The sequence below is a fragment of the Mirounga leonina genome, unplaced genomic scaffold (assembly GCF_011800145.1).
Source record: "Mirounga leonina isolate KUSES-001 unplaced genomic scaffold, KU_Mleo_1.0 Mir_55, whole genome shotgun sequence".
Lineage (NCBI taxonomy): Eukaryota > Metazoa > Chordata > Mammalia > Carnivora > Phocidae > Mirounga > Mirounga leonina.
In genome coordinates, this window is record NW_023270816.1 from 2,616,703 (window position 1) to 2,634,788 (window position 18,086).

Here is an 18,086-nt window from a genome sequence, read left to right on the forward strand (position 1 = left end):
TCCAGGGACTCCAGGATTATGCCCTGAGCCGAAGGCAGTCGCTTAAGCAACTGAGCCACCCAGGCGCCCCAAAGTTTGTCTTTTTAAGACTCTGGAAGCTCATATAACAATTTACAGCCATTCAGAAGCATGAGTGCAGGTCAGAGACCACACAAGTTTTTTAAAAAGTGGGATTCTCCAATAAAAGGGACCAGAGCTCTTTAGAGAAATAGTGGATTCCTGGGCTGGAGCAGCGAAGTACAAGATGATCCTGAAACATCTTGAGGTGCCACTAAATAAAGAAATACTCAAACAATAACGGGATCAGAGCAGAAGGGCACAGGAGCCAACTGAAAGGGATCCTAAAGGCAAATCTCAACAATCTGAACAATAAAATAATAATAGTAACAGATTTATAGCCCAGAGGGTAAAATATCGGTGAGTCCATATTAATAACTGAATAAATGGAGAAATTGGCTGTGTTCAGTAGACATGTTAAAAAAAAAAAAAGTTTCTCAAAAGCCGACTCCTGAATGGATGCTAGAATAGATGAAATATGGTAAGAACCAGGATATTTCCATAGCTTCAAAATGTCTCCTTGAAATACACTTAGGACTATGAAGGGAAGGTAGGAACTCCACAGAGCAGTCTGGCAGAGAGTGCCTTGACCAGTAACCAGAGTTAGCACCACCGGGAGGGAGATTTCTGACATCACATGCTGCCTCACGAGAGGCCCCAGAAGCACCAAGGCAGACTCCTGTGGGATTCTGGCCCAAAGAGCATAACTCAAATCTAACTATGAGAAAACATGACACAGATCCAAGGCTAAGGGACTTCTTCTAAAGAGTTAATGGCCGTTATGCTCTTCCAAAGGGTCAAGGTCATGACAGACTGGGGAGAAGGTGACTAAGTCCAGGTATGAGTCTGGGCAGGATCCAGGGGCAGAGAAAGGTCATTAGCGACAACTGGTTAAAATGGAAATTGGGTCTGTATATTGTTTACAGTATCATGTCAGCGTTAACTTTCCGACAGATACCTGGACTATGGCTCTGTCAGATGTTACAACATGGGGAAGCTGTGTAAAGGACAGATGGGAATTCTTTGTACTCACTACTTTTCGAACATTTTTAAAGTCTGAAATGATTTCAAAGTGAAAAAATACATGGCTACAAAATTTAAGTTCAAAGTATGCAGCTGGGGGTGATGATAATGTTCTTCGATGTCTTTACCAGAGTCTGGATTTTACAGGCACACGTCGGTCTAAACTCATTAAGCTTAGACTTAAAGAGCACTTAAGAATCGTGCATTTCACCTCAAAAGACAAACAAGACATATTGAGCTCTAGTAAATAATACGCGTTTTGGGGACAGTATACAGACGTCTGCAACTTACTTTGCAACAGGTCTGAAAGAGAGAGGACTAGAGGGTACAGTGACACGCAGCTGGGGAGACGAAAAAGCGAAACGCCAAGGAAAGAATCTTTGAAATTTTTCATTAAAGTTTAGAAAAGGTCTGGGGTGGGATGGGTTGGAGCTACTGCGGGCCACACAGATGGCTCTGCCTACATTCTCAAAATGGAAGCAAAGACACTCATCGCTATCAGCGGGGGCCCGTGCAGGGTGGACCCCCACCACTCTGCAGGGCAGGCACGTGAAGGAACTTTCCCACGCGCCCCTCGTGCGTGCCTGCTGCCAGCCACGCTTAACCAGGCACCATGCTTCTCCCCCGCCCCCGCGCACATCCAAACACACGGAGGCCAAACTCTTGTCTGCCAGTCTGAGGTGAACTTTTAAACTTCTTACTCTCGGTGGACTAACTGGAGTCCCTGCAACAGTCTCTGTAAGAGACCAGGAGGTTTTTTTTTTTTTTTTAAATTCTGTTCCACGTTCAAGTTAGGGTCCCAAAGGCCTGAAAGGAGAGAAGGCACTGACAACTGTGATCTTGGCGTATCTGATAAAAGAAAACTCAGACAAACCAAAGAACGGTCTTTTGCTCTCCTCTCTTACATAGATCAGTAACCCACTAATGCAAGAGCACAGAGCTGTAACGCACACCCAGGGGAGGGGGCAAAATCAGCATTCTGCCCATTAGCGTAGTTTTAATTTTATAAACTGGAAATATAAATGACTGGCTTATTGGGACACCTGGGTGGCTCAGTTAAGCGTCTGCCTTTGGCTCAGGTCATGGTCTGGGATTGAGTCTGGCATCGGGTTCCTTGCTCAGTGGGAAGACTGCTTCTCCCTCTGCCTGCCGCTCCCCCTCCTTGTATGTGCTGTGACGAATAAATAAAATCTTTAAAAAAAAAAATGACTGGCTTATTTTAAGATATTATGATATACATAATACTAGACACTATATTACAGTTCACTATGTTGTACGTTAGAGTATGTACACGCTACATACAAGTACTGTGCTATACGGCATCCCATAATAACCACCATGACGACTGGCTTATTACATATACAGTAAAGCTAGTAAGACAGAAATACAAATCAGAGTAGGTGATTTACAACTCTGAGAAATTTAAGGGAAAAAGAGACTGGCCCTTGTTTCGGCCCCGGCTTGTCTGCAGTCTTCTCCAGCATCCTCTCCCTTAAAGGGCCCACCGAGTTACCTGCTGGAGCCCGAGTCTACCGCCCAGACGCCTGCCTCTGGGAAGACCAGGAAGACTGCGGGACTCAGGAGTGTGGGAGGGGTGAGCCCTAGGAGGGAAGAAGTGCTCTCACAGGACTGAAGAACTTGGGGGCAAGGGCACGTTCCTCTCACTGTTTTGTCTTTGTTGGTTTTGGTCTGATGATGCCAGGTAGGATCACATAACACAGCTAATCTCAATGTTCTCTGTTTCCAAGCTGACACCTTTCAGGGAAGGGGTCTGCCTATTTCCTCCCCCTCCAAGTTCCTTCCTCATCTACAGGTTTACAGAAAAAGACAAATGCTTTCAGTCCCACATGCTCCCACTCAGTGGTTATGTATACAGTGAAAAGGGACCTCAAGAGACATTTCCCAACCAGGATACGTTTAATTCTAAAATACGGTAATAAAGGTATATTTGTTTATTTGCAGGTGCACTAAGTCTCTTATCGCCCCACTCACACACTCAATAGATCCGCTCTCTCACTTGAACACTCCATGAGCGCCCAATTGTCCACTGTTAGCTGTATGACTGAGGGTAGTGATTCCACACTTATCACAGCTCAGAGTCATCCCAGCATTCCTCAGACTTGAGTCAGCCTCCTGCTTATCTGCTTCAAAGGCCTACTGACTGAATGTCTGGTTAAGTCTTTCTTCCTAACTGAAAAGAAGGTTGCCTTCAGGGACAGGGAGGAAGTGAGGACTGCCCTATGCCCCAGTGTCTTCTTGGGGGAGAAGACCCCTTTGAGAGAACTACCAGTTTCACTGGTAAATTGGGGGAGTGGGAAGAGAGCAGGAAGAGACTGAATGAACTGCAGTACTCAAATTTTCACTTGGAAAAAATTAACATTTACGTGGGCTGGAGGTAGTTACAAGCTGACATCAGCAAGTTCCTGCCTATAGCTGTTTCCTGCAGCTGGAAAAACCTGTTTAGACAGCCCTGGCCACAGCTACGTGACAGAATCGGGTCATTCAAAAAATGAGTTCAGAGACAGAGGCAGTCTCCCACATCTATTCCCATGAGGGCACTGCCTTGACCAGTCGCCGTCCTCCAACTGTGCGGCTTCCGGAAGGACCAGGGACTGGTTTCCTGAGCCCCCCAGACTGCTCATGTTTCTGTACGACACTGGGTCCAGCACACCTGGGGGAGGCAGCAAACCGAGAATCCTCGATAACTCACTACCAGGTTCTCGGAGGAGTTCCTGTGATTGGGGTCTTTCCTGACTGGAACCAGGCTTTCCAGCAAAGATGGTTCTCCTCCATCCAATTCTGGCCCCAAGTGGAGGGTCTAGGAAGGCCTGAGACAGGCCCCTGTCCCACCCAAATGAAAGGTATCTGTACCCCGGTTCTGGCAAGAAGACACATGGCTGAGATTGAAGGCAGAGTCTTCATGTGATGTCGTCTGTTCCAAGTAGGGGCACATCCCCCATGAAGGCCAGAGAGATGGTTTTTGGGGAGCACTAACAGCAGAGAGGAGGGGCAACAGGAGGAAATGTGGGAGAGCCATCACTCAAAGGCACAGGGAACCACCATGGAAAACTTGCCCTCACTGAATGAAAAGGATCTTTTCCCTGTGTATCTAGCTGGCGGGCACAAACAGGCACATTCGCAGTGTTTGTGAGCACAGGGACGGGCAAAAGCAGCCAGCAGGGCCTGGCTTGCTCTCTACTGCTCTTTCAGAACTTACTCCACACACACACAGAGCTAACACGTGGCCATCAGACACCTCTCACAGGTTCAGAGGATTTAGCTAAACTGTACATAAGCCACTGTTTACAGAACCTTAAGATCTCTGATAGCACTGGAACTACTCTTGCTTGGATTACCACAAACTAAGCCACCAGCAGGGCAAGGGCTGCCTGGGTGGGATCTGTGGGTGTGCTGGTGCCTGGGCGGCCGGCGGCAGGGCCTCCGTCGGAGAGCAGGGGAGGTCTTCCTGCAGCTCTGGTCTGTGGGGTTGTGGGTCAGCGCATGGAACTGAGCTGGTGGACAAGCTATGGTGACAGAAGACGAACAGCGCACACCTCAAGCCAACCTCTGACAAAATGTGGCCACATCACAGCTGAAAAGCCCTTGAAGATGCACACATTGGTCCGGTAAGCCACCAGAGAAACACTTCAAAAGAAACCACATGCATGGTTGCCAATGCCTCCCTTGTTTCCAACCCCAATCCCCCACCAACTGAAATTATAAAGTTCAACTCACTTATCGTCTTTCTCATAAATATTCAGTCCGAGGGCATCCACTCCAAGCCAAAGGTCTGTTCCTTTCTTATTTTTTATCTCAAAATAGTTGATTCCATACATTTCCAGGTCCTGAGCAATCTTCAGATACTCCAACATGGCACTGTCCCTAGCAGGGAGAACAAACAAGGACATGGTCATTCGTGCGTGCGGTATCCGGAACCGTAAAACCGCAGCTCTGGCAGAATGGGCTGGCAGCTGTGGGTTTGGTGCTGTCCCTCTGTTGGCCATTCACGCCTGGGCCCTGAGCTGTTGGACGCTGACCACTGATGTACTCTAGACCTTCTGAAAGAACTGAACAGACTCATGCTGGGTTCTTTCTCTGGACACAGGAGGTTTTCCTTTTAGACTGCCCTGGTAGGCAATCTCTCTCTCACCCACATGCTGCTGCAGGGACTCCCACTGTCCATGTCACTAGCAGCCACCACTTAGGCCTTGAGCTCTTTCCCTCCACAAAAGACGCTCAGGACAGATGAGAGCTGAAGGACGCAACGTCTGTGAGGCCCAAACTATAAATAAACTTCTAAGGTTGGGGGAATGCACAGAATTGCTGCTAATGCTCCAGGTGAGGATTCTAGGGCAACAGAGAATCTGCCCATTTCTTACCTCTAATAGCCACATGTCACATCATGTTCCTCCTTCATGCCTTCTTTGTGCTTCTTTCATAGGAAGTGTTTCTCACTTGGGATCAATTTTTTCCCATTGTGAACAATGCTCCTGCCCTCTTGACTAAAACAAGTGTTTTAGACCCAAGACCTTCTCTCCTCTAAAACAAGGGAGAAGGCTTTAGGGCCTGAGGCTGAATCTAAACTGCTTCTTACCCCCAGACATGAACACCTGGCTTTATTTAAGAGAAACCTCCTGAGCAACTAACTGTTACCTTTCACTGCTCTGCCCGCTCGGGCTGAAGCCCAGGGCAGCGGCTCCGGGAGCTAACCACCCTGAGGACCCTATGTGGGGTTAATGCCAAGGCAACCCGCTGGAGAGGCAGGAGCCAATCCACACTCACTTGAGCATCCCGCGGTGCTCGGCGTGCCACACCTGGATCCGGTCCTCCCACTGGTCCCTGGTGAGCTTGTGCTGGTCCATGACTCTGAATTGCAAAACAGGCGGCACAAGAAGGTCACCACAAAGGGCCGTGAGAGGCAAGCAGAGGGCCCCCACCCACCTGCAAACCTTGAGTTTTCTTTCAAATAAAACCACCCACAAAGAGTGTTTCTACTTCCTAATATGCAGCATTTTGGACAATTAACAACTTAAAAGACTTAGAACTTAGAATGAGACATATCCAGTCTTGCTGGAAAAATTTTAAAATGGTGTTTTATATTGTAAGGTGACTCTTCTTCCAAAAGGGGTAATTTATATGACCATTAGTGAATAAAAACAGATTTAACAGGGCCCAATGTCTATGCACCAGGGGAAGCCAGGAAGTGTGATTATGTATACAGTAACACAGCTGCTCTTCCTGGGGAGAGCGGCCCCCCTTCCTGCTGCGGTTCTTCGTCACGGACCGTAGAGGAGGCTCAGTGCCCGAGGGGAAGGCTCTGGTAGGTCAGTGCCTCTGGAGGCCACAGCATGTGCTGGTTAAGCACACAGAGCAGGAAGTGCTCGAGTCCCGGCCTCAAGGATCACGCACCCTCGTGCTTGCTGAGTGCTTCTGCTCACACACACCACTTACGCCCTTCAGGGATGCAAGCACTGCTCTCCCCCAGGCCTGGCCGTCCCCTGCTCACCTTTGGGGGATCAGCCGCTCAGAGCTGAGGTACCCTGACTTGTGCGTTTCTTTGTTATAGTCTCCAAACTTGGCCTGCACCGCATAGGAGCCCAGGAGCACCGCTGTCTCAGGAGGGCAGTAAATTTCATCGCTGAGAATTCCCTCCTTCACTTGGAGGAAGAAAAGCTTTTGCGTGATGTCCTGGATGAGCTCCTCAGACACATCTTCGGGGTAGAACTTGGCCCGGAACTTGAACTGAAGAGGGTTCTCCTTTCTGACCTCCTGTGCCGACACCTGCACCACAAACCCAAATGCTGCCTGCAAGCCTGGACGCCAAGACCTGCCTCCCCGAACCAGTTCCTCACCACTGGCTCAAAGGGCTCCTGCAGGCCAGTGTTCAGAAGGTACATTTACTCGAAAGTCACTTTTTTTTTTTAAAGATTTTTATTTATTTATTTGAGAGAGAGAACATGAGAGCGGGGAGGGTCAGAGGGAGAAGCAGACTCCCCGCCGAGCAGGGAGCCCGATGCGGGACTTGATTCCGGGACTCCAGGATCATGACCTGAGCCGAAGGCAGTCGCTTAACCAACTGAGCCACCCAGGCGCCCGAAAGTCACCTTTTAGACTAAGATGAGAAAAGGCCCGCTGAAGTCCAGCAGCAGCCCGCTGGTGACCCGCCAAGCCACGAGCGCCGGCCGCTACCTACTGGGGAGGTGCTCCCAATTCCAGAGAACTCAGATCTAGAAGCAGCCTGCTTAGGGACCTGTGAACCTGGCATCTGCCCCCGTGGCCAGTCAAGCTGGGGGCCCCTGGCACTTCCATTTAAAACTACTCATGTCCCCTCCCTTCCCTAATGGCCCCCACACTTACTATAGTAATATGGGAAGAAGGCACAGGTTTGGGAGAAGGGACATTTTCAAATTGTGTGGAGAAAACACATTTAAACTTATTGCTTTTCTTTACAGTTGTTAATGGAATTATTCAGTCTTTGGAGCCTGAAGATAACCTAACACAGGTTCAAACAAAGCAATAACCGGTTCTTACAAAACAGTGGATTCATGGTTTATAAGATTAACAATCTCATTGGGGAAAAAGAAATTAAGGTCAACTAAAAGCTAAGCAATTAACCATCATATGCCCCAATGAGTGAGCAGGAAGGAGAAATGCCAGGATCTAACTTCCAACCAGTATCCCCCATTTACTGGAAACCTGCAACTTTTTTTGTCTGTAAAAACTTTTACACAAATAACAAGAACAAAAAACAATCCAGTTTCAAAGTTAACAGAGCAGACCAACAATCAAACAACAGCCTGTAAATAGTTAACTCTGACTTACCTTTTTATCAAGTTTCAACCAGGTAGGAAATCCTTTATTATCCACATACTGGAGGCCAAAGTACCACACTTCCCGAAGGCCGATGGTCTTAACCACCTGTGTGAGAGAGACAGCGGGGCAGGGACTGAAGCAGCCAGGAGAGCGAGGTGCTGGCCGCCCCGTCACACCGAGCATGCCTCTCCTACACCATCCCAACAGGAATCCCAACTTATTACTAACAGAGGCTATTCCCCCAAAGCCGTGAACAATTTATTTTTAACATACACGAGCAGATTCAGGATTAACTTTAAATCTCAGAAAATCTTAAGATCTTATACATTTGCACCCCTACTCCTCCGTTCTCCACTAGCTTTCCCGAGTGAAGACAACCAGCTGAGTTAGAGTAAGCACTCATCAGGCACCCCCAGGTGACACCAGGGCAAGTGTGCATCCCAGGCGTGAATGTCTCCTTTCACGTGTGCCCACGTGAAAAAGGGGTTGAAAGTCACCAAGTGAAGCAAAGCAACACTTGGGTCTCCTCTGGTTTCCTGTCCCTGCTTCCCAGTCAGTTGGCCCAGGCCTCTGCTTAACTAGGAAGAGAGAAACAGCAGTCCCTGGAAAGGTGGGCAATGGATGGCGGCAAGCTTCCAGGGAAACTGGGGAGGTAGGGGAGTTATGCTTCACACATGCCAAGGGGTGACTAGCATTCTCCCAACCTCCAGAAATTTGAAATTCTGATATAGGAAGGCAGAATTCAACCCAAGGTCATAGCAAGAATTTTGTTATTTTAAAATTCTCCTCAGAGGGGTGCCTGGGTGGCTCAGTCGTTAAGCGTCTGCCTTCGGCTCTGGTCATGATCCCAGGTCCTGGGATCGAGCCCCGCACTGGGCTCCCTGCTCAGCGGGGACTCTGCTTCTCCCTCTCCCACTCCCCCTGCTTGTGCTCCTTCTCTCGCTGTGTCTCTGTCAAATAAATAAAATCTTTAAAAAAAAAAAAAAAAATTCTCCTCCGAGGCACCTGGGTGACTCAGTTGGTTGGGCATCCTTGATTTCAGCTCAGGTTGGGCTCTCAGGCCACGTCAGGCTCTGCACTTAGCAGGGAGCCTGAGATTCTCTCTCTCCCTCTGTCTCTCCCCCTGCTTGTGTGGGCGTGTGCACACACGCTCTCTCAACTAAATGAATAAATCTTTAAAATAAATAATAAAATTCTCCACGACAGAATCCCACTGGTTATTCTTGTGTCTTAGAAACAGAAAAGCGGGCGCCTGGGTGGCTCAGTTGGTTAAGTGACTGCCTTCGGCTCAGGTCATGATCCTGGAGTCCCTGGATCGAGTCCCACATCAGGCTCCCTGCTCAGCAGGGAGTCTGCTTCTCCCTCTGACCCTCCCCCCTCTCATGTGCTCTCTCTCATTCTCTCTCTCAAATAAATAAATAAAATCTTTAAAAAAAAAACAAAACAAAACAGAAAAGCAACCTGCTGGGGACACTTAGTTGTGATGATGTCTAACGAGTCCCAGTGCTTTGCTGCATAGTTTAAATCCCATGACATACAACGCTAAGCCTTTATAAGAAGGTTACCGTTCTTCAAATATATGGCTTCTATCACATTTAAAGGGGAAGAGGTCTGAACACATGAGAAATGACCAATCAGGTATCTGGAGCACTTGCTTAAAATAAAATCTGAAATTCCAAATAAACTCCTGCTCTGAGCCTGTTTTCTCATCCACTAGGGGACCAGATGCTTGTGGAGCTCTCCAAGAGCCTGTTCACCCTACACCAAAGATGGGCCCGTTCATTGGCTCCCTCACTCCCCCAACGAGTGGGAGGCAGGCTCCATCATGGGATGATGTGGAAGAACTTGGACTGTTCTGTGCTAACTCCCAAGTCTCTTGTGAACCCTGCCTAGGTCTTGTTAGGGTAGCTGATATGAAGACCAGGTTTTCTGTACCCTATCCTGCTAATTTCTCCCTGTAAACCTCCATCTCAACATTTGGATATAAAACCTGCCTTGCCTTCCTCTTGGGTTGTTTCAAAATTGTATGGGAAAGCCCCACATTCATAAGCAATCTAGTCCTGTACTCCATCCACCGAACTTAGCCTTAGTCTGGGTCCTAACCAGTTTGAAATGATTTCCTGTCTGCTTGTCTCCCCTCCCCATCCCAGTCAGACCCTCGCTGACTTCCAGGGCCACAGCACAGGTGCCTCTTTACCTCTGCTAGGATGTGGCCAGCCCCCTTGACGAAACAGATCACAGACCCTGGAACCACGCCATGGACATAACCCCGGGCTCTCACTCACTCAGTGAAAAGCCTGTCCCTGGGCGCCCCGACCTGCCAAATGTCTCCGTGGCATCTTCCATCACATAGGAAGGTAACTGTCTGCAGCCTGTTTCAAAGCCTTACTTCTATTCCTGTGTCTTCCTCGAAACGGCACAAGTGAATTAACCTGCTTTCATTCAGTCCATCTGAAAATCAACGCCTAAGTCCTCCTTATGGGGAAATCCAATATTCCTGGAAAAACGCACCTCACCATTCCCTCCAACGTCCTTAGTTTACCCTAAAGCTGATATACATCATGAAAGCACAATGTGAACAGGTGTGGGGTCTATTCCTTTATCTCTGCCTCAGCGGTGTTTTAAATGGCAGTTTTGGAAAGGAAAATGCAGGGACAGGTCTACTTGGCTCAATCTGAAGTGACAGCTGGAACATATGCTTTGATGATGGAAACAATGGGCACACTGAGTCACACCCTTCTCGCCACCTCAGGAATTTTGGCAGCGGGAAGGCACTGCTCGGGCCCTCCGTCAGATCCCTGGACTAGTATCTAGGCGCAGATAAAGCAAGAGCCCTGGGGTGGAGTTGGGCCAGTTTTTGCAGAAGAGACTGAAGTAACTCATGGGTTGGGAGAGAAGGGTTCCGACTAACTCACCTCTAAAGTCTCTTTCAACCCATTCCATTTAAGGACCATATTCTAGGAACTAGTAGTTTGGCCCATGAACAACCTTCCCAGACCTAGAAGGTCATCAGGTGAGCAACAGAGAAAAGGACACAGACTCTGAAGACATTAAGAAAACATGCCCAGCCTGGTTGGGGTATGGGGAAGGAGCCCCAGAAAGCACCCAGGGCATCCACTGAGGAACTGTCCTGACCACCCACACACAGGAAAGTGGGATGTTCTCTGCGTCATGTGCTATCTTGGAAGGATGTGGAAGGATCAACAAATGGATCTTCAAAAAGACAAGTTTAAGTAGGGTTGGACACTGTGGAGCAAACCCCTGCCCCAGCCCCGGCAAGCTACAGAACCTTGAGCAATTCTCTTCTCTCTCTGGGCCTTGATGTCCTCACTTATGACATACAGACAGCCGTTTCCCAGGTCTGCTCTAGCCTTAGCCTTCTCAGATTATGTGGTACTTTTCAGGACAGGTACACCGAACTGTAAAGAAATTAAAAGTGAACTCTGACAGAGAGCTTTGTGATCCAGGTCTCATGGCTGAAGGTGGAGTTCAGGATCTTTCTGTCTCCCACTACTTCCCTTTCCATTAACTGATCGGTGGTGGAATTTCATTACCTGTCTTGGGAGGTTGGCGGAGATTCAGGCAGGAAACATGACTTGGGAACAAAGAGGTCAAAGTGGGATGTGGCCCTGCTTGTTGTTTAGCACATGGAACCAGGGGGCTTGACTTTCTGGGGTGGGGAATAATAACAGGTGCTTGAATAGGATCGTTGATGGGACTAATGAGCTTTGGAATAATTTAGATACAGAGCTTATCAAATCTTGGCATGTTGACTGGATTTATGTGGTTAGCACTTTTTAAATAACCCCTATCTACTGATTGAGTTCAGGGTCCACTTTTTGTACACCTATTAATCCACAGCTCCATGCTATGGTAAGCAGATAATCTAATATTAGAAAAATACCTGGCTTAAAACCAATCTGAACACCAAACTAGATGTAATTACTCAGCATTTAGGAACATGTAGAGTTCTATCAATATGGCACCCTGGATCAAGAAGTGGAGATAATCCTGTGCAGTATGCAGCTCTGTGCCTAGCACAAGAGTGTGCAGTTAAAAATGTCTGTAGAACTGAACCATCCGAGGGGAGTATTTGAAGGAACAGGGCAGGCCTCTCCCAATCTCTCCATTCCCTCCCCGCTTCCAAAGGACCCCAAGGAGCAGACAAGGATCTTCTAAGAGGTAGTGGCCGTTCTATCTTGCGGAAGTACCACAGACTCTTCTGATGGCTTCTTCACACAATTTCTGAGAAGCAACACGTGAATGGAACAAGGCAGACGGAGGCAAGGGCAGCTAAATGGCTGAGACATCAAAACTCTATCATCTACCTAACCTAGAGTTTCCAACTCTGCTCTAAAAATTGCTTGAGGACAGCCCAGCTCTCATTTACAGACAAGAACTCTGGGGTGACCGAGGGTCTCCTACCCATCCCTGTTCTAACCACTGACCCACATGGCACTCAGTTGGCTCCATTTAACTTACTTCCGGATTATCTTTCCCGAGAAACCTTTAGATTTTTGCCCCAAGTCCAGCCTCACCCAGAGCAGTAGATGCCTTTATCCTTAGAGGGTGAGGCAGAGCCAGGGATGAGCTCGCCACAGCAGCACAAGGAGAGCTGAGGAGGTGTCCCCGCCTATCGCAGGAGGCCCGGGGGGGACACACCGCACCAGTGCTGGCTCCTGGGGCTGCTGGACACAGCTGGCCCAGCACACGGGGGAGGGGAGGTAGAGAATTAACCTACTAGGTGCTCACTGTGGGGTAAGAGAAGGAGGGATCATCAAGCACGGCAGGGAATCACCAACACCTTTTACATTTGCTGGAATTCTATCTCCCACATTTCCCATCAGCACCCACCCCCATTTCTGGGTTTGGTGCTAGGGTACAGAACATCACCTTTCCGATCAGTGGGACCTCTCAGGGAGGCAGGCTACAGCTCAAGGGACTTGTAAACTCAGTCTGCTCCTGCTGCCCTCTTGGATCCTTGACCCCAGAGCAGAATTTACTCAGCTCAGAGAGGCAGATTTTGTTCTAAAACTTGGAACTGTTCCATGGAAGAATTATCACAGCTTTCCTGGTGGCTCATGATTATCAAAACTCTGCATTCACCTTCAGGTCTCAGGAAGAAATATTCAGGAATGTAGTTGTGCTCTACTGTCCAGCTCAAGGAAGAGCATCTGCTGACACCTGAGTGAGTTCACAGATGCTGCAGTTGGACATGGAACCTATGGCCTGCCCGGTTCCAGCTGGGCCCTCAAGCAGTGTCTGGCCCTCGCCGCACTGTGACCTGCTGACCAGATGGCAGGAGATGGCTGCAGTGACCATGAAGACCCCTGGGGGTGAGGGATGGGAGCCAGAGCTTTTGGATGTAGCACTATGCTGATAAAGACTTCAGAGCATTCCCTAAATTTCCTCTCACAGGGCTGTGAACACTCTACTCCTGCAGAGTTTTTACAACAGTGTGAACCCCTGGAAGGAGGGGAAAATGTTCTCCTCTACAAAGAGAAGTAAGGAGCAAACCAATACATTCAGCAAAATTATTCAGATTTGCAAAAAAATTTTTCCTAAATGGGAGTTCTCTCTCTAAGCTCACAGAGACCAACCTGATCAAAAAGCTGTTTTCCTGTTGTATTTGGCTGGATGGCGAACTCCAGCTCCGCATCCATGGTGGTAACTCGGACATTGATCTAAAAAGAGAACAAAATGCATTATACTTAACTGAGTGTTCCTTTCTCCTAATAATCTGAGCCTTCTGCAAAAACTCTAAGCTACTTAGCAACACGGCAAGAGTAAATTCCATCCATTCTCATGCTGTCACAACACACACATGCACACACACACGGAAGCCAACGGTAGACAGCTGCTGAGTCTCAGCATTGCAGTTTGGACTCAAATGTATGCCCTCTTTGCTTTAATAAAGCACATTCACACTTCAGTCTAGGCTGTTTTTCTACAGAATACTTTGATAACCATTAACATATTTTTCCATGTACCAGCTTGTATTGACCTTCACGACAGCCAAGGAAGGCACCAGTGGGGTGGTGAGCCTCAAGAATTCAGACCAAGACAGTAAGTGAAAGGAGAGAAGGAACAACATACCAGCATGTTTAGAAACACTGGAAACTAGTGAAAAGAGAAATGGTCAGATGACTAAAGACCCATCAAAGAGCATATCCTATAGTAATTTAAAATGCCAATTATGAAGAAGGTAGAAACATGGAAAACGGCTTCAGGAATGAAAGACATGAAAAGCAAAATGGTATACATGCCCTCAGTGCAAACCTGTGAGACCCTCTAGGCAGAGGACGGAAGTATAATGTGGGAATGGACGCATCATGGGATGGTCAGCTCATAAGGAACTGAAGTGGGGGTGAAGAGGGGCCTTAAAAAGGTCTCAAGTTTGTTTAAAAAATTCACTGCAAGGTAGTTTTCAAATTTATCACTTGAGAAAACTCAAATTTACTAGCCATATGAAAGACAGACCCATCTACTTTACATCACTGTCCCAAAGGAAAACACCACAACCACACAGCAACAGTAATGCTTAAGATTAAGAAATGTTTGCTTTTGACCATTTTTAAAGTGAAATATGTAAGAAGCTGGATAGACATGTACCCTAAATTCTCCCTGCCTCGGATGTACATACCACGGGAACACAGTAATAGAACTAATAAGGCTTAGCTGACAGAGGTTCAAGTGTCCAGCCAGCGCAAGGCACACATTCGGCGCCCACACTAGTTCGTTCTTTAGGAACAAAATCCATCTTCATGGATTTTTTCTTCTAACCTCCAAGACTGGTAACTAAGAGATACTTTGACACAAATCTACTGTCTTTTAAAGGTTCTCTGGCTGACAGTAAAGAGAAGTGAGGTGTAATTTTCCACAATTTCAAGAAAGTCTCCCCTCCGATCTCAAGTTTACAAAAGATAAAGCATATTTTAAATTCTTCAATTGTATTAAAATATAAAAACCTAAGTTTTTTTTTTTTCATGCTGGCAATAATTTGTTTTTTTTAAAAAAAATCACAAAATGGCTGTTATGAAACATAAAAGATAAACAGCTTTCTCAATTATGGTTCCAAATGCACATATCAGAAATGAAAAATCAGCCGCAAAGTCAAATATTCCAGGAGACAAATGCAGCTCCATTACACACTCATAAGCCCACAGCGACACATCACACCCAAAACTAAGGTTGGGGGGGGGGGGGCTTACAAATACAGGGCCTTTAATACGCTTTGCTGAATAACTGATTGCAAACTGATTAACAGGAATATAGAAAAAACCATTCTAAGGTTTGAATCAGTTTCACATTTGACTCAAAGCTAACACAACTCTTTGAAAAAGCAAGTAAGAGGATGGATGTAACAAGCCAGTAGTCTGTAAAAAGTAAACTAAGTATGATGAAAAGGTCTGCGTAACCTCTATAAACTAAATCTGCCACCGCGAGACCTAATCTGCTATCCACTGCTCCAACGTGGCCATCCTGCCCAGTTCTAGCGGGTCTGGTCTTCCCAGAGAATTCTTTCTGGGAGCTCCAACACCCACAGGCTATCATGAAGCCTGGTATGTTACCTCAAACAAAGATGGCAAGCCTAACGATCAGGTTGAGTTTTTCTGGCACTGCAGTAACAAAACTGGGACAAACAACAGGAAACAAATAGGTTTTTCTCCATTGTTTGGTCCCTTGGCCCTGTCAAAAGGAGTAATTCCCAGATCTGATTTGGGGATACATCAGAATTTTTTTTCAAAAATGCCCCTAAAATTAAAGTCAAGTTAATTTTATCAATATATAGCTCTACAATCTGCTGAGATGAGAGAACTCATGAACTTAAACAACCCGTGAGAGACGGTAGGCTGGCGGCCTGCAGCTGAGCTGCTCTGAGTCACAGCTGTGCACGGTCCTGGGCTGGTCACCACCCTTACTAGGTTTCCCACAGGGGGCACGACTGGCACTCTGGGTGCAGGTGTTCCTTCCGCAAGACTATCTCAAGTGCATCCCTGAGCCCACCTACTAAACACAGCTGTCCCCAGTCACCGGGGGAATCTACAAGTACCCCCTACCATTTCCACCTGCTCTGAGAAGGGAGGTTGCTACCCAGACTAAGGACCACAGCAGGGCACTGCCTTCATCAGCAGCAGGTTAAAGAGTTCCACGTTTATAAAGCCTGTTAAGATTATTTTCAATTTTATGGATCTTTAATGAAATACAGCATAAACTTGTATCAAAGTTTAAAATTAAGCATTTACGTAGATGACAGGACCATTTATATACATATTTTGGTCCACTTATCCAGGGGCTTTAAAAGAAATCAGATTTGGGGTGCCTGGGTGGCTCAGTTGGTTAAACCACTGCCTTCGGCTCAGGTCATGATTCCAGAGTCCTGGGATCAAGCCCCGCATCGGGCTCCCTGCTCATGCGGGAAGCCTGCTTTTCCCTCTGCCTGCCACTCCCCCTGCTTGTGCTCTCTCTCTCTTGCTATCTCTCTCTCTCTGTGTCAAATAAATAAATAAAATCTTTAAAAAATATATTAAAAAAATAAATCAGATTTTAGCAATTAAGGAAACCTATCTAAATCCCAACTCTTTTCTGAGACAGAGAGAGGGCGTGTGCAAGAGCTCAGGTGAGCAAACAGGGTGGGGAGGGGCAGAGGGAGAGGGAAAGGATCTTAAGCAGGCTCCATGCCCAGAGCAAAGACCTGAGCTGAAATGAAGAGTCGGACACTTAACCAACTAAGCTGCTCAGGCGCCCCCCGCCCCTTTAATTATCTTTGTCTTGAGTTTTCATGGAAAGCAACTGTTTTGATGGAAGCTGACACTCGTATCTGCAACAGGGCCACAGAAATAAAGTGGGCTTGTACGGTCCAGCACGATAAATGTGAGGATGGTCCTACCAAGAAACCAGAGGTCCACAGGCTTAAAACCTACCCCCCCACACCCCAACCGGGTGCAAAGGCTGGGAGAAAGAATGCATGTTTTGCAATTTTTATTGCCTTGGTAATTACCCCCAGATCACACTTCTCATCAAAGGCAACTATTTGCTGAAGGCAACAGGATCCCATAGTAACATGTGCTACAGGTGTGTATACAGAATATGCAGTTAGTTACTGAAAATCGAACCCCAAAGGCAGTGTTTCTCTTAGGCCTGACAAAACGCTGAAAACCTTTTAAACATTCTGCTTTGTTTGGGGAGGATGATGGTGATTAAAGTTTAGTTTTGCTCATGTATGTCCACCACACCCACACACCCCACTGCGGCTGACAGTGCAGATGGTACTTTAATTCAGGTCTCCTCCACATGCTACCCCAACTGAAGCTAAAAGACAAAGCCACACTGAAAGTCCTGAAATGTTAGAACATAGAAGGAACCAGACCTAACTGTACCCCACTATGTGTAATGGGAATTCATAAATAAGTTAGATAATGGAGTTAACAACAGGTTTTTAAACTCCACAGATTAAAAATAATGAGGTCGTCCTCCTGCTATATACTATGTCAGAATTTTAGAATACGAGAACTTGTTAGACCCAAGTCACAACACGTTAATGAAGATGCCTGAACCCATGCAGGGAAATGAGGTTCTAATGAGTATAATGCCTATTTTCCAAATTGGCCATATTTAGCAGAAAAATCTTTCTTCTTTTGTCCCAGTGAACTAGCTTAGTAGAGGAGTTGTGTTTTCATTTCAGTAAGACAGAATATCAGTATATGCTGCTGGTTTGTATCTTCAGCAAGAGAGGGAACACAAGCAGGGGGAGAGGGAGAAGCAGGCTTCCCGCTGAGTAGGGAGCCCGATGTGGGGCTCGATCCCAGGACCCCGGGATCATGACCCAAGCCCAAGGCAGACGCCTAACGACTGAGCCACCCAGGTGCCTGAGAGAAAGGTTTTAAAAACAAACATCGGAATGAACTTAAGTTTTATTTCTAAAACAAGAACAAAAGTTGCCAGTAAAAATTCTTACATCTAAGCAAAATGCCATGCATGCTTTTTTTTTTTTCCCACAACCATGACTACTGAACAGTATACTGAACGGGTACATGCACCACACCTCTAGAGAATGCATAGGTTATTTGATACGGGAATTTAATACATAAACCTATCTTTGCCTTAGTTAATGAAGTTAATGAAAACCTAACTCTAATGCTGTCTCTGTCCTCCCTCTGCTTAATAATCTACTCTTTAAAAAATTCTCTTTG

General features: G+C 46.9%; 1 protein-coding gene across 2 annotated transcripts in view; it reads right to left on the reverse strand.

Annotated features, from left to right (window-relative positions):
- LOC118001965 (ezrin-like) overlaps positions 1-18,086 on the reverse strand; it is a 52,499-nt gene that overhangs the window by 12,389 nt on the left and 22,024 nt on the right. Inside the window, exons 3-7 of one of the 2 annotated variants that reach the window (XM_034992174.1) lie at positions 13,494-13,577; positions 7,903-7,998; positions 6,587-6,861; positions 5,863-5,946; positions 4,816-4,962 (exon numbers count right to left, since the gene is read on the reverse strand). In XM_034992174.1, the coding sequence (XP_034848065.1) occupies positions 4,816-4,962; positions 5,863-5,946; positions 6,587-6,861; positions 7,903-7,998; positions 13,494-13,577 (686 nt within the window). Of the gene's footprint in view, positions 1-4,815; positions 4,963-5,862; positions 5,947-6,586; positions 6,862-7,902; positions 7,999-13,493; positions 13,578-18,086 lie in introns of those variants that run through there. The other variant, XM_034992175.1, reaches the window with a different exon arrangement.